This window comes from Musca domestica, unplaced genomic scaffold, assembly GCF_030504385.1.
Source record: "Musca domestica strain aabys unplaced genomic scaffold, Musca_domestica.polishedcontigs.V.1.1 50, whole genome shotgun sequence".
Lineage (NCBI taxonomy): Eukaryota > Metazoa > Arthropoda > Insecta > Diptera > Muscidae > Musca > Musca domestica.
In genome coordinates this window covers 6,362,540-6,379,770 of record NW_026712347.1, presented here as the reverse complement: position 1 = coordinate 6,379,770, position 17,231 = coordinate 6,362,540, and the positions used below count along the sequence as shown (strand labels likewise).

Genomic DNA, 17,231 nt, shown 5'->3' with positions numbered 1-17,231 from the left:
AGCCTGTCCGTGGCACAAATTTCATAATTGTATGTTCTGAGAAAAATATAAGTAAATATACAGCTCAACATTTGTCACCTGCATATGATACCAATTTTCCTCCAGTCACGTTCAATGCCTGCAAATTTTCTGATTATTTCCAAACTTTTGATGCTGTGAACAAAAACTTTCAATAAAATTAAAGAATTCAACGCAAAACTACTGCTGCAGGTTTCTTTTTTTTTCAAAAGGACATTGCCCGCATTTCTGAGTGCTTTCCAATGCTATTTGACTGCAACAGTCAAAAGAAAGTGTGGCAGGAACTCAAACAGAATATTCTTATTTGTGGTACTGATGTTACCAAAAAGATATTTTCTTTTTTCTCTCCCATTTTCACCGAATATGCAATGAAGCCACTGCCACCACCAGCGCTACCATCGCTGCCACGTAACAAAAAAGAAAAAAAATTAACATATGTGAAAATTGACAAAAAAAAAAAAACTAAAAGACGACACAAAGTTTTGCATATATGCACTTTGATGATGGCAAATAGAATGATAATATTTGACAGACAGACACACCGGCAAAATGCTCCACCACTATGTCATAGACACACATATACTCCTACGTACATTAGCAGGTTTGCTCCATTTGCCGCACCAACTCACGTAACGTCTGCCAACCAACAACAATCCAGCCATAATTAAATCGCAAAAATTTGACTAACTAAGCACGGTGACAAAGGAGGAACGGGTGGGTGGTGGTCGCCTCGTCGGCCAAAGCCACACGCAGTCGCAATCCCACAGGCGAACTGTAATTAAAAATGTTAATTTAATTTTAAATACATTTTAATTAGATGTTAATGAGTGACTGTGAGATTGTGTCCGTGTATGTCAATTTTCATGTAATATCGTGGCAGGGTTGGAGAATGCATTACTAGAAAAAATTGTAAAAAATGTATTTTTCCATAATTTCGATACTACCGTAAATTCCAATATTAGGTATGATGAGCTAGAGTTCATCTATGGCGGTGTTTTTGGAATGGTGTTCGAAGAATTGTACAAAATGGTACTAAATTGGGTACCATTTAGTTTTGGTTGATGTAGCTGGAATTTTTAAAATATAAATGATTGGTGCATAGAAAAGATTTTGAAAATTCGTACTCGAATTTTCGTAACATTCTGGTACGAAAATTAATTAATGTGGTACCATTTTATTGAACGAATGACTGGAGTGTTTTTCTAACGCATAGAGGTAAAATCTCTATGGTAAACAAATTTAGAAAGTATGCATGATGTAAGGAGGTAGTTTTTGTGTACTTCTGTGTGTCAATCTTTCTCATGTGGTACTAAATTTGGTACCGAATGGTTCTTAATTTGGCATAGAGTTTAGGAATGAAGTAAAATTATGAATTTTGGAATAATCTATTAGGTAAGGCAGTGGTTATGGAAGTCGTAGTTTATCGTATACGAAAAATACTAAATAGTACTAAATTTCGTGGTATATAATGTCGAAAAACAGGTAGAATTCTGAATAATGGTATAGGGATCAGTGAGTGTGTAGGATGCAGAAAATGCGGTGTTTTTGAAAATGAGTACTATAGGGTGGGATGAAAAAACAGCAACCAACTTCAGACAGCTGTCATTTCTAAGCCACTCGTCCGACAGCTGTTAAAATTATTCCAGTGACAGCTCATTATATTGTTTACAAGCGTACAAAAGTATTTTTGTGAGAATTTTCGAGAAAAAAAGTTATTCGTGATGGAATTCAAGCGTGATAGTGTGATTTCTTTATATTTGACTGGAAAACCACAAGTGGCTATCGTTAGAGCACTCCAGCATTTAAATGTAAATAAATTATTTGTGTCTCGTACCATCGGTCGTTACCGTGATACTGGTAGCGTAGCTCGACGTCAAGGAAGTGGACGGAAAAAAACAGCAACATCAGCAGAAATGGTTCGAAAAGTAAAGAAGCGACTTGATAGAAACCCGCGTCGCAGTGGTCGAAAAATGGTTGAACATATCGAAATATTCCATTCGGCAAATATTGAAAAATGAGCTCGGGGTAAAGCCATTGAAATTCCAAAAAGTACAAGAACTTACACCGCAACAGAAAGAAAATAGACTCCAGAGATCTAAAGAGTTGCTTCGCTTGGCCGAAAGTGGTGAACTGCAGAATTTGTTTTTTTTTCGATTAGAAAACATTCGTTGACGAGCAGTTTGTAAACAAACAAAATGGTCGTGTCTGTTTGCCAAAGAAGTCAGCTGAAAATGTGCACCTTCGGTTGGCCACCAGATCTCAAGTGCCGGCCATGGTGATAGTGTGGGCCGCCATAACAGCCGATAATCGCTCTCCGCTCGTATTAATCGACCGTGGCATCAGAATAAATGCCGAATATTATCGCGGAAATTTTTCTGGAGGTTGTATTAAAGCCTTGAGCATGCAAACATTTTTGGCCGCAGACCTTGTACATTCCAACAGCACTCAGCACCATCGCACTTAGCACGCACCACCCAAGAATGGTTACAAAATGGGGTTCCTCGCTTCATTTCCAGCTCACAATTGGCACCAAAATCTCTGGATACCAATCCGTTGGACTATTCTGTCTGAAGTAATTTGGAAAGCAAGGTTGGCACTTAAAAAAGCGCTTCGCCGGGAATGGGCCAAAATACCGCAGAGCAACATTAGGGCAGCGTGTGAGGTTTCATTGACCATCTTAAGGCCATAATTCGTGCCAAAAGTGACCAATTCGAACAAATCTAAACTTATTCTAAAATTTGATGCTATTTCCGACATTTTGTGCTTTCATTCAAAAAAAAAAAAAAAATGCCGAATATTATCGCAAAAATATTCTGGAAGGTGATTTAAAGCCTTGGGCACGCAAACATTTTGGCTACAGACCTTGGACACTCCAACAGGACTCAGCACTATGGCACTCAGCACGCGCCACTTCAGAATGATTACAAAATGAGCTTCCTCGCTTCATTTCGAGCCACCAAAATTTCCGCATACCAATCCGTTGGTATCCTCCTGGAGTATTTTGGAGACCAATGTTGGCACTAAAAACTACCAAAGTGTCGATCACCTCAAGCAAGCGCTTCGCCGGGAATGTGCCAAAATACCGCAGAGCAGCATTCGAGCAGCGTGTGATGGTTTCTTTGCCAGTCTGAAGGCCATAATTCGTGCCAAAGGTGACCAATTCAAACAAATCTAAACTTATTCTAAAATTTGTTGCTATATCCGACAGTTTTTGCTTTCATTCAATATAATTTAAAAAAATGTAAAAATTATGGCGTTTGAATTTGTTGCAGTTTTCTTATATCACCCTGTATATCCACTTTGAACCGATCTTGATAAAATTTGGCAAAGGTATTTTTATACCCTACAACACTATATGTTGGGGGTATTATAAGTTTGATTGGTCCAAAAATTATGTAACACCTCGAAATATTGGTTTCCCATATAGGAAAGTCTATATGGATCTTCCTATCTCGCCGAGCTGAGTTGATCTACCTATGTATATCCGTCCGTCCGTCTGTCCATGTTAATTTGTAATCACTCTACAGGTCGCAGATATGACCCGATCTTTACGAAATTTAGAATGGAGGTCGGGCTAGAGCCAGCCTATTTCTTTTGGAGATGATCGCATAATATGTAGGGGTTGAAATGGACCAAAAACTGAAAAATTTCATGATTTTGCAGTTGCTCTACAGGTCGCAAATATAGACCAATCGAAGCGGAAGTTAGCATGTGGCTAGAGCTTAGGGCTGGGCAGAAGCCTTCCAGTTTTAATGGTCATCGGGTAATATTTAGTGGGTGAAATAGACCATAACATTTGTGTTAAATAAAAGTCAAATTTGCCATTAAACCGCGAATATTTTTAATCCCGGCGAAATTACAAATAGACGAACAGGTCAATCCTAACCGTTGCGTAGATGCCGATAGTAAATATATCGGATTTATATAGCGATATATATACAATGTATATATACAAAGGAAGAGGATGTTACCTAGAATACTTATATCTCAAGAATGGCTGGACCAATTTTGACAAATTTTGTCAATTCAGAATGCCCTCTTGGCATAAAAGAATAAAATCTAAAAAATCGCAAAAAAAGATGTCAATAATGATGATAGATTCTTTATTTTTCATATTTTTTATCGCAGGGTATCACATGGTCGGGCCCGCACAACTATAACCTTTGCTTACTTGTTTTGTATATATTTTTCAATGCTTTCCCTCCCATATAACTTTAAAAATATTTTTGAAAGGTATTCCTGGCTATATAAATTTAGGGACTAATATGTATGGCAAATGCTAACTAGGTACTGAGGTTTTTAAACAAAAATATTTTTTCAAGGACTGTCAGGACAAAAATCGATATGTTTATCATATTTTTGTATTATTTACCAAAATTTGCAAATTTTGTAAAACATTTTTTAGAACATCCAGCATATGAAAATCATTGATCATGTGCTCTTTTTTAAAAGACTAATTATTCAAAGACTACCAGGTCAAGGATCGACCATTTTTTATGAGATGCCTGACATATGGAATTTGTAAAAAAAAAACTGTGAATTTTCCACAAATTGTGGATTTTTAATTTTTTTTTTTTGCCAAGTACATTTCAACTATGCATATGGTTAATTTAAAAAAAATTATTTTTCATACACAAACAAAGGATTTTCGGAAAAAATCATAAACTTTTCGGTCATATTAGTTTAAAAAAAATCAATTACTTCCCGTCTATATAAATCGTGGATTAAAAAAATATATTTATTTTTCAAAGACCTTGAATTTTGGAGAATGGATTTTCCATTAAATTGGGGAGGCTTTACTGCTATGTTTTCATAAAAAATGTCCATTGACTAAGGGTAAATTTTTTCAGTGAAACCTACAGACTTCCTGTATCCTCCTAATTTTCCACATTTAGGAACATTTTTTTCTCAGTGCATATACCATTTATGTGGTTTTATTTATTTAATTTTTTCCTCTCGCTATTTTTATTTTTCAGAAACTTGTGCACCATCTTATTACACATGCAACGATGGCAAATGCATACCAATGCGCTGGAAATGTGACTCCAAACCGGATTGTGATGATGGTTCCGACGAAACCATTGGTTGTGGTGAGTTTTAGTTTTTGTTTTCCATTCCATTATTTTTACCATGGTCAGGCAGGGAGAGATATATATTTTTATCACAAAATTTGTTATTACTTTGCTTCGCATGCAAAAATTATGATAATCACATCTACTTTGCAATACAAATCATGTCAATGGCATTTTCCGAACAAATGTGCTTAGTGAAGTGGAAATATGGCAAATAGATTTATCTATCGTTTGAAAAAGTTTGATTTTAAATATCAGGGGTGGGGTGGGGGTCGACTGAACTGTAACCAGTGGAGAGGGAAAGGAGGGGGGACTGGAATTTTTTTTTTTAAGCTGTTTAAGCAGAATTTATGTTTCAAAAGAGCTTTAGTTTAATATTGAATTTAAGTGTTGCAATTAACCAAAATGGATTGTAAACATTTCCGTAGGATCAAGAATGCAGGGTGAGATGAAAAAAAACTGCAACAAAGTCAAACTCCATAATTTTTACATTTTTTTTTTTTTAATGTTATTGAATGAAAGCAAAAATGTCGGAAATAGCATAAAATTTTAGAAAAAAATTAGATTTGTTCGAACCGGTCACCTTCGGCACGAATTATGACCTTCAAACGGCCAATGAAACCGTCACACGCTGCCCGAATGTTGCTCTGCGATATTTTGGCCCATTCCCGGCGAAGCGCTTGCTTAAGGTGATCGACACTTTGGTATATTTTAGTGTCAACTTTGCTTTCCAAAATACTGCAGGCCCAATAGTCCAACGGATTCGTATCCGGAGATTTTGGTGGCCATTGTGTGTTGGATATGAAGCGAGGAACCTCATTTTTTAACCATTCTTGGGTGGCGCGTGCTAAGTGCGATGGTGCTGAGTCCTGTTGGAATGTCCAAGGTCAGCGGCCAAAATGTGCCCAAGGCTTTAACATACCCCCCAGAATATTTTCGCAATAATCTTCTCCATTTATTCTGATGTCACGGTCGTTAATATAAGCGGAGAGCGACCATCGGCTGTTATGGCGGCCTACACCTTCACCATGAGTTCTGGTGACCAACCGAATGTGCACATTTTCAGCTAACCTCTTTGGCAAGTGTTTGTTTACAAACTGCTGGACAACGAATGTTTTCTCATCGGAGAAAACAAAATTCGGCAGTTCACCACTTTCGAAGCAATTCTTTAGCTCTTTTGAGTCTATTTTCTTTCTGTTGCGGTGTAAGTTCTTGCATTTTTTGGAAGTTCAATGATTTTACCCGGAGCTCATTTTTCAATATTTGCCGAATGGAATATTGCGATATGTTCAGCTCACAAACCATTTTGTGGCCACTTCGACGCGGGTTTCACAGAATGTGTGGTGGAAGATAAAAAAATATCGTCATATTGATCGTACTATACTTTCCAACCATGTTATATAACTAAACAATCAATTGAATAAAATATGCTAAACATTTTATCCAAATGATGTCTCCCACCACAGTTACTTCACACTCCACTCCAGAAAATGTAGTTGAAAAATTATAAATTAAATCGAAAAAAATATGAAATTAATTTCCCCACATCCTCCATCTAAGCCATTGCAAAAAAAAAGTAGTTTCATATATTATAATTTTCCCCATATTATTTGTATTCAATTATTCAATTTGTGCACAAATCCTTGCTAAGCCCTGCACACTTCGTTTTTTAATAATATACAATTGCATAATTAAAATTCGCTTGAATTTGCAATGCAATGCAATTCAATATCAAACCTTGACCATATGATTTTCTGTTCGGAGGTTGTTTTGTTGCTGTTGTTGTTGGTTTTGTGTTCAGTTCTTGCATTTTATCAATATAATGAGTTCAAATCCATTTACATTTGATTGCTCAGTGTGCTCCCAATCTATTTGTGTTTGGCAACACAGCGATTACGTTTGATATAGAGAATGGAAAAGTAGGAGAAAAAAAAAAAAAAAACAAAATTTAAATGTGAATAGAAACACAAATTCCATAATATCATAATGACATTTTTGTATCCAAGTCATGGAGTTTTGATTGCACATAGTTTGTGGAAACTTTCATTCTTGTGGATTTGGAAGAACTTTTTGTACTACCTCATAAATACTTGACTTTCTGTTGACAGAGTTTCATCCACCTTTTTGTCGTCGCGGAACAGACTTTATTTTGTGGCAAATTTGGTTGTCAAACAGATTTGATATATTCATAGGTATTTTATTTGGTGCACAAAAGTGCGGAAAATACCTATGATGGGGGGTCTACTGTTATTAGCGACCTGTATTGAGCTTTTATGATTTTTTTTTTTTTTTTTTTGATTCGACTCATTCAGATTTGAAAATGTCAACTACAGCCACTTCGGCTAGAAAATGTGACCATGACCCTAAAAATACCTTTAAATGGTCAATGCCACTATTTAAGACAGAAATGTTTTAAATGACGAGAATCAGAAGGAGCCATAATAGGGGCATACAGCTCCTAAAAAAAATTCTACTATATCTAAATCTTAACAAAATATTAAATTAAAATTGAATCTTCAAAATGCCAAAATATCGAGAGGTATGGAGAATTTCAATACCAATCATCCTCGACAAAATAACAGTTAAACTGTGTGACAAAGTTCATTTTTTCAATAATTACAGGGAATCCAGCAGATGATGAAGTTTGATGTGGAACAAGAAAACATGTGTATCGGCGTTTTGAAAATTTAGGTCCCAAAGTAATTTTAATATAGAGAGCAGATTCTCTCCTATTTTATACATTTTTTAATATTTTTCCATAAGGCTCCTTGGAATCCGTTTAATCTATGTATACAGGGTGGGATATAAAAAACTGCAACAAAGTCAAACGCCAAAATTTTTACAATTTTTTTTAATTTTATTGAATGAAAGCAAAAAATGTCGGAAATCGCAACAAATTTTAGAAAAAGTTTAGATTTGTTCGAATTGGTCACCTTTGGCACGAGTTATGCCCTTCAAACCGCCAATGAAACCGTCACACGCTGCCCGAATGTTGCTCTGCGGTATTATGGCCCATTCCCGGCGAAGCACTTGTTTGAGGTGATCGACACTTTGGTATTTTTTAGTGCCAACCTTACTTTCCAAAATACTCCAGACACAACGGATTGATATCCAGAGATTTTTGGTGGCCATTGTGCGCTGGTGGCCATTATGCGCTGGAAATGAAGCGAGGAGCCTTATTTTGTAACCATTCTTGGGTGTCGCGTGTTGAATGCGATGGTGATGAGTCCTGTTGGAATGTCCAAGGTCTGCGGCCAAAATGTTTGCGTGCTCAAGGCTTTAATACACCCTCCAGAATATTTTCGCGATAATATTCGACATTTATTCTGATGCAACGACCATCGGCTGTTAGGGCGTCCCACACCATCACCATGGCCGGTTGACCACCAGAACTTAAGGTCAACCGAAGGTGCACATTTTCAGCTGACCTCTTTGGCAAGTTAACACGATAATTTTGTTTGTTTACAAACTGCTGGACAACGAATGTTTTCTCATCTGAGAAACCCAAATTCGGCAGTTCACCACTTTCGGCCAAGTGAAGCAACTTTTTAGCTCTTTTGAGTCTATTTTCTTTCCGTTGCGGTGTAAGTTCTTGTACTTGTTGAAATTTCAATGGCTTTATCCCGAGCTCATTTTTCAATATTGGCCGAATTTAATATTGCGATATGTTCAGCTCACGAGCCATTTTTCGGTCAATGCGACGTGGGTTACGATCAAGTCGCTTCTTTACTTTTCGAACCATTTCTGGTGATGTTGCTGTTTTCTTCCGTCCACTTCCTTGACATCGGCCTACGCTACCAGTATCACGGTAACGGGCGATGACACGAGACACAAAAGATTTATTCACATTTAAATGCTGGAGTGCTCTAACGATATCCACTTGTGGTTTTCCAGCCAAATATAAAAAAATCGCACTATCGCTTGAATTCCATTTCGAATAACTTTTTCTGGAAAATTCTCACCAAAATGCTCAAACAAGTCAGCAAAAAGGGTCTTTTTGGACCTCCTTTCGAAATATTTTTTTTTTTCTTCTCGAAATATTACTAAAAAATTCCTTTCAAAACGCCAATACTCGTGTATTCTTTTTTTAACTCTACTTTCATAATCTGCTGCATTTCCCCATTATTATAGTTTGTGTTGGACATTGTCATATTACAAATTTTCAAAACCATCACCATATATCAATTGCAGATTTCAGCAGAGTTTTCAATATTAAGTTTAAGAATTGTATCCCTATCCCTTTACCCAATACTTAATTTAGTACCATTTAGTACGTATATCCAAAACAATATATGTCTCTCCATTCTAAATACCAACGGATCACTGTTGTAGTTCTATTTAGTATTTTTCATACAATTATTTGCAAAAACCACGACCACATCTCAACACCAGACACCAACAGAGAACTCAATATGAAATTTCGGGATTCTAGCTCTATACATTAACTCACTACCAAATTTAGTAACATTTAGTATTTTTCGTAAAATTATAGCACAATTTTCTTAAACCACCTCCACAGTTCAATTCCAGATACCAACAGAGACGTTAATATCAAATTTGATGATTCCAGCCCTATTACTTCACCTAATACCAATTTTAGTACCATTTAGTACTTTCCGTACAAATAAATGAAGCATCTTCAAACTACCGACAAATCTCAAATACAGATGGCATAAGTAATCTAAATATCAAATTTCAGAACTTTATATCCATCCCTTCAACTAGGACCAAATTCAGTACCATTTAGTACATATCGTACAATTATCAACCCAAGTTTCAAAAAATGATTTTCATACCAAATTTCAAAAATTTGCCCACTTTTCGTTAACAAAATTCCAAATGCTAGGGATTTTAGTGCATTTTTGTACTTTTGGTACACGTCTTGTTAGAATTTCGTCGAAAAACGATTATTTTGTCTATCCTACATAACGTCAAAGACTCTCCACATGCAAAATTTCCAAAATCTAGCTACAGCCGATTCGCCTGGACGTTAATAAATCAGTGAAATCAGTTAATAAATTAAGTTTCTCATTTCGTTTGTAAGACATCGAAATATACATTTTGATAAAATTTTACTCAAATGTATATTATGTCTGCAGGACATTTGATATTGAAAATGGGTCATGAAACGTGAACCTAGTTTTTGTATAGCCTCCATATAACGGTACCTCCCTATATTCGGTATTTTGTTGATTTCAGCGACATTATTCATCGGAATTGTTTCAATTTTGGTATTTGAAGTTCGTAATGGATACTGCAGCCTAAGGCAGAAAATTGTCTGTGCAGGTCCAGATTTTGGTATAGCCCCCATATAATAGTACCTCCCTATATTGATGATTTTAGCTACATTATTCACCGATTTATTTTATCAAGTTTCGCATTTTAATATTGTAATGCCTTATGACAAAAGTTGCCTATGTAGGTCCACGTCGTCGTTTAGACCCTAATTGGATGGCTACATTTGGTATTTTTAAGATTTTAACAGAATTTTAAACGGATTTTATTTATTTATTTATTTATTTATTTTTTTTTTTTTTTTTTGAAAATTGCCAAATTCGTTCCAAATGGTGGAGGTTTTTTTTCGAGAGCAGACTATGAATATTTTTTTAGTGATTTGCGTTAATTTCCCCGAACATTTATCATGAATGTTTGGTGTTCTTGACACATTTGAAAATGTCAACAAATTGCATCCATTTATTATAAAAAGGTATTTTTGTAGCATCAACCTTTTTTACAGCCACAAATTCATTTTGCAGAATGTATTTTAAAAATTCAGTAAGTTCTACTAAAGAATAATCAAAATCTTAAAATATATTTTCCATTATGAAGCTATTAAATAAAATCAATTGCTTGAAATTAGGATGTATTTAAGTCCATATTTCCATATTCATATTTAATTGTTGTCCTATTCAAAAATGTGCAAGACCTGAAGAAATTGTCTTAAATGAATGCCTTCTATTTATGCAAAATCATCTATAGTTCGTATACTTGCTCTAAATAATTTAAAATTTAATTCTAACAACAAAGGCAAAATAAAAAAATCCTCATCGGCCAGCAAACAAAACCGAATGTCTGACTGCAAATATCTGTGAAAAGAACACTTTACGACTTGCTGCATTCAATTTTAGTTCTTTTGTTGCGTTTTCTGTTATTATTAATAAACTTTAACGACATGCTTGAGATATTTGTGGATGGAAAATGTAAAACACACCACTCTGACAGGCAGATGGATGGACGAACAGACAGACAGTCGGACCATAATAAATGTTGTCAATTATTCCATGTGCAGTTGGAACTACACAAAAATGTGTGTGTGTTCCTTTCCAGTCATCCGGCCAAGCAATTGCGCCATCCATCCAGCCAGCCAACAAACCAACCAGGCCACAACAACAACAACACCAACAATGTATGACCATTCATTTGACATATCATTCTAATAAACTAAATTAAAAAATTCCATTGTTCATTTTCAACGAAAACTGTACTCCTCTCGACACAAGTGGACGAAGATGATGTGGATTTGCATCTCCTGACTTTTGGCTCACTGGTCGGTCTAAGTAAGCGAATTGAATGCAGCAAAAGTCATCATTCTCATCATCAGTCAGTAACATATGTGACATATGTTCGAGTATTTTTAAAGTAAAAAAAACGCACACATTTGACAAATGTATAGGAATTTTGCTGTAATAATTAGGAAGGCCAATGAGCCACCGAACTTACTGGAATAACAACTGGAATAGGAAATTTCAGGTCAAATTCTACCCAAATCCGAGAAGTGATAGTTTAGAGAAAATAAATGTGAATTTTCACTGAAGCATGTTATATCCCATTTTCATCAGCTTTTAGCCTACAGAGGATATACTCCCAAAATGTGCCTCATCGAAGTAATGATGGACCCCATCGAAATCTTTGGATGAAATACATATCCGTAGGTCTGTAGGAATGTTGGACTGGATTATGTGCAATATAACTCATGAAGATAAAGGGAGTGGTTCGAGAAAACCTCCCCCCATAAAACATTTACACAGAAACAATATATTTTGACTAGCAAGTGCCCAATAATTCGTCATAAAACAAGTCCACCTTGAAATTTTAGCTTCGTTCCACCAGTTCATTTTAGTACTCAAAATGCACAATTTTTTTATTATTCAATTTTTAATTTTTTTCATAATTTCTTGGACAGCATTTCGAAGTTCTATAACCCTTTATTCATATTCAAGATTTTTCCATTATCAAAAAGAATAATAGAAAAATAATTACTTTTTGCGCTAAAATATTTTAAAAATCTTTTGTTTTTAAGTTCACCGAAAAAAATCGATTCGTTCGGGCCAAAACTCTTTCAGTTTTTCTCAATGTCAAATTTCAGAATTTAAGCTCTATCCATTCACTCAGCGTCAAATTGATTACCTTGTAATATTTTTCAAACAATTATAGAAGGCATTCACAAATCCACCTCCTTCTCTCAAAAGTATATACCGACAGTGACTCATCAAAATTCCGAATTTCTACCCGATTCTAGGCCCCAATCCCATTTTTTTCATACTTTTCGTACAGTTGTACTACGTATGTCAAATTCATCTCCTTCTCTCCACCATGGGCACCAACAGTAACCCTGATACCGAATTTCAGAATTCTCTATTCCAAAACCCAACGGCAAAGTTTGTGAAATTTTTCAAATTTTTTTACCTTTATAGTACACATATCCATATCATAACTACCTTTTCGGTACTACAGACGCAAAAAGTGACAACCATACCAAATTTTAAGATTTCAACTCTATCCTAGCATATTTATTATATTTTTGTTCTTTTCATATACCTAAAGTATGAATTTTATCTCCATATGTCAACCTCAGGAACCACCAATGACCATAATATCAAATTTCAGGATATCAGCTCTTTAAATTCCCCCATTACCACATTCGGTGTCATTTAATTGAAAACCAGCTCTTTTTCTCAATTACAGACACGAACAGTGACATCTATATCAAATTTCAGGATTACAGCTATACTCCTTCACCGATGCAAAATTTAGTACTTTTCGTGTAATTTTAGTACATATTTCCAAATTAACCTCCATATATAAATCCCAGATACCATCAGAGAACTCTAAATCAAATTTGAGGATTTCAACTTAATAATTTTTTCCCATTACCAAATTTAGTACCATTTAGTACAATTATAGTACGCATATCCAAAACCAGCTCCTTCTTTCCACCACAGACATGAACAGTGACATCCATATCCAATTTCAGGATGCCAGCTCTATTCCTTCACCCAATAATCAATTTAGTACCACTTAGTACATTTCAAACACATTTATTTCCAAAACCACGTCCATATCCCAGTTCCAGATACCAACATAGATCTCAATATCAAAATCCCGAATTCCAGACTTATCGCTTCACCCTATACCAAATATAGTACCATTCAGTACTTTTCGTACAAATATAAGACGTATTTCCAAATCCAACCTCATTTCTTAAGCCCAGACATCAGCCCAGACCTTATTACCAGATTTCAGAATTTTATCTCTATTTCTCCACCCAATACCAAATTTAGTAATATTTAGTATCTTTCGTACAATAATAGTACACATTTCCCAAATCACTTACATATCTTATACCACAGTCACCAACTCCAACTCCAAAAGTACACATTTTCAAAACCAAATCTTTCTCAATTCAATAAACCAAACTCAATAACAAATTTCGGAATTCCAACTCAATCTCGTCACCCAATACCAAATTTAGTACCACTTAGTAGTTTTTGTACAAATATAGTACACATTTCTGAAACCATATCCATATGACCACGCTAAATGACCCAAATACCAAATTTCAGATTTCAAGCACTATCTGTTCATCAAATACCAAATTGTACCCAATATAGTACTACCTGGTACTTTTCGTCCACTTGCAGTACAGATTTTTGAAACCATCCCCATTTCTCAATTCCATATACCAACAGAAACCTCAATATCAAATTTCGGGATTCCAGCTCCATTTATTCTTCCAATATCAAATTTAGTACCATTTAGTACTTTTTGTACAAACATGGGACGCATTCGTAAAGCCACCGCCAAATCTTAAACACAAATACCATCAGTAATCTAAATATCAAATTTCAGAATTTTACCTCTATCCCTTACCAAATTTTCGTACAATTATAGGACACATTTTCAAAACAACCTCCATATTTTCAGGCTACACATGAACAGCGACCCTAATACCAAAGATTTCAAGCACTATCTGTTCACCTAACACCAAATTGTACCAAATATAGTGGTATTTAGTACTTTCCAAAATCTTCTTTTTATCACTAGCCTACAACGAACAGGGACCCCAATACTAAATTTTAAAATGCCAGCTTCATCCGTTCACCCTAAACTAAACTGTTGCAAATTCAGCACTTTTAGTACAGTTCGCACACTTAGTATACATTTCCGAAATCATCCTCATATATCAAACGAATTTTCCTACCTAGGATCTCACGCCAAAATTTAAGTTTTTAGCTCTATCTGTTCACATAATAACAAATGGTACAATTTTAGAAGTATAGTACCATATTAGAACTTTTCATAACCTTAAAGTTTGAATTTCCAAAAATCCTTTGATACATCTATCCTTAACTCCATCAGTGAATAATATTCCAAATATTGGAGTTCCAGCTTCATCGGTTCACCTTAAATTAAACTGTCCCAAATTTAGTACCATTTAGTACACATTTCCAAGACCACCTACATATATCAAACTTACTTTCCAACATTGATTCTCACACCAAATTGCATGCCTTAACCTCTATCAGTGCATATAGTACCAAACCGTACCATTTTGGAATTAAGTACCACTTTAGAACTTCTTGTAACCTTTAAGTTCGATTTTATTTTTTAATCCTTTTGCTATATCTATCCTGCATTCCATCAGTGACTCTAATTTAAAATTTTAGGATTCGCAATCAATTTTAGGATACTTTGAGACGATCTTGCCGCGTATGTACGTCCATCTGTCTGAATATGTCTTGAAGATGAGGCTCGATCCACTGCTTCTTGTACCTCCGCCCAATAAATATACGATTTTTTATACCCTCAGCCATATGGTTACAGATGGTACATATAATTGGCACAGCCTAAACATACCTCATCGAAATAAGGGTTTTAGACTCAGGGTCTTTTTGGACATTTCGAGTCAATGTCTGCTGGCTGGTGCGCACAATAACTCTGGAAGAGGGTATCTGATTTGTTTCAAGCTTTATTCATCTTAATATTATTTTAACGCTAAGATCGAGATTGGAGATTGGCAATATCAGTCCTCTGCTTCTGGCACCTCACAAACAAAAAGTCAAAATACTCATAGAAAATAATTTATCCCATAGAACAACAATGATCATCCAAGTTGGTTCACTCATTGGAAGTTCCAATAGTTTATCGGTGCTTGGTCAGATGCGTAAATATAAAAAATGGTCAACATTTTGAATAACCCGCGAAGTTCATTGGCATCTACAATTTTCAAATGTAGACATTTTTACTAAAACTAGGGGACTTAATTGCACAGCTGTACGTTGATGTATGTACCTCTCATAAATCACAGTTATATTACTTTCCTAGCTATTCAATGTCTGTAAGTAAGCAGCAAGATCTTTCATTAATCCGAAACTTTCTTCCATTTATCCTAAACTTGGAAATAAAACACAGCAATCTTTAATTTCACTTTAATTCTCTCCCAAAACTAAACTAAACGAAATACAATTTGTACATCTTCCTGTAATCTTCAGGAAAGCTCTTTCCTTCACCAACAACCACTTAACACATACTAACCTTAGTAGCCATGCTTCCTTCCATCATTTGCAGTCGGTCTAACGTATCTCCAGCAGCTACCACCGGTTGGCTTTTGTTCTGGATTTTATTCATTCTTTGCTTGAAATTAATTTGAATTTTAAATAAGCAAAGGAACCTTATTTTTATTCAGGTTTTTCTTTTTCTCCTATTCTATTTCGCCATTATATACTGTCCAGCGAGAATGCTTCCTTCCGCATAAGGAGTGTTCTTTGGAATGATATCTCCCTAATATGCTTGCATGAACATGCATGCACCCCTTAAGTAGCAGTGTTCTGTTTTGAATGGTTTCATAGCAAATGACATGAGGTGGAAGTGATAAAAAAAGAAAAACATTTATGTTTTTAAAAACTTGAACCCTATGTGGGGGAGGTACACGAAGAAATGGTCCGATCTCTACCAACTTTATAACAGATCTTGTGTTGACGAAAATATTGAGATTTACCAAGTCTGAATGGAGCCTTTGTGGGAGATGTACCAGAAGGAGTGGACCGATATATATCCCATCTTAAGAGCAGATCTTTTCGTAGTAGAAATGGGATGTGGGATGGGATGTGTGAAATGTGAAGAGAACCGGATGTTTTTTCGGATTTTATAATCTTTTGGTTATACAAAACTTTTACCTTTGTGATATCAGAAGGAGTGGACATCGGTCCCATCGGTCGGTTGCCCATTTTCTCGCCTGGACTAGCACCGTTGGAAATATTAGGATTTGCAAGGTTACAGCAATATCGGATTATCCATTCTCTTTCTGCGCACCAAAATATTTTTTTGGAAATTTCGAACTTTTGTGGTTGAGGTACCACAAGAAGTTCTCGATCTAACTTTGATAATAACATTACGACGTACCAAGTTTAGACACCCTTCGAGAATTATCGTGCGCACCAGCCAGCCAGACAGACAAAGAGAGAGGCAAACGGACTTTCATCTCTAGATCGACTCCAAATGTCTTGAAACGGGCTTAATTGTGCATCAAATGGCCAATATCAGTCCAAATGACCCGAATTTCAGAAGAGCCGACCAAATTCAGTCTAGAAGCAAGTACATCAAATTCCGTGAAATCGGTTCAGATATAGCTATAGCCCCCATACATTTGTTTCATCCAAATATTTGTTCAAGTCCCTCACATGCGGAATATGCACTCCACAACAAACATATTTTATACCGGACATTAGACACAGCTGGGAAATACCTTTGCCAATTTTCGATATCGGTTCAGATTTTTATATACTTTCGATATACATCTTCATTTTACGGTTATTGTTCACCATATACAGGGTGAGATAAAACACTGCAACAAAGTCAAAC

The 17,231-nt window shown here is 35.5% G+C and overlaps 1 protein-coding gene across 1 annotated transcript in view; it reads left to right on the top strand.

Annotated features, from left to right (window-relative positions):
• The window catches only part of LOC101900675 (low-density lipoprotein receptor-related protein 1B), a 448,976-nt gene that overhangs the window by 383,516 nt on the left and 48,229 nt on the right, over positions 1–17,231 (top strand). The window contains exon 3 of the mRNA XM_059128467.1: positions 4,995–5,108. Coding sequence (XP_058984450.1) covers positions 4,995–5,108 — 114 coding nt within the window. The remainder of the gene's footprint in view (positions 1–4,994; positions 5,109–17,231) is intronic.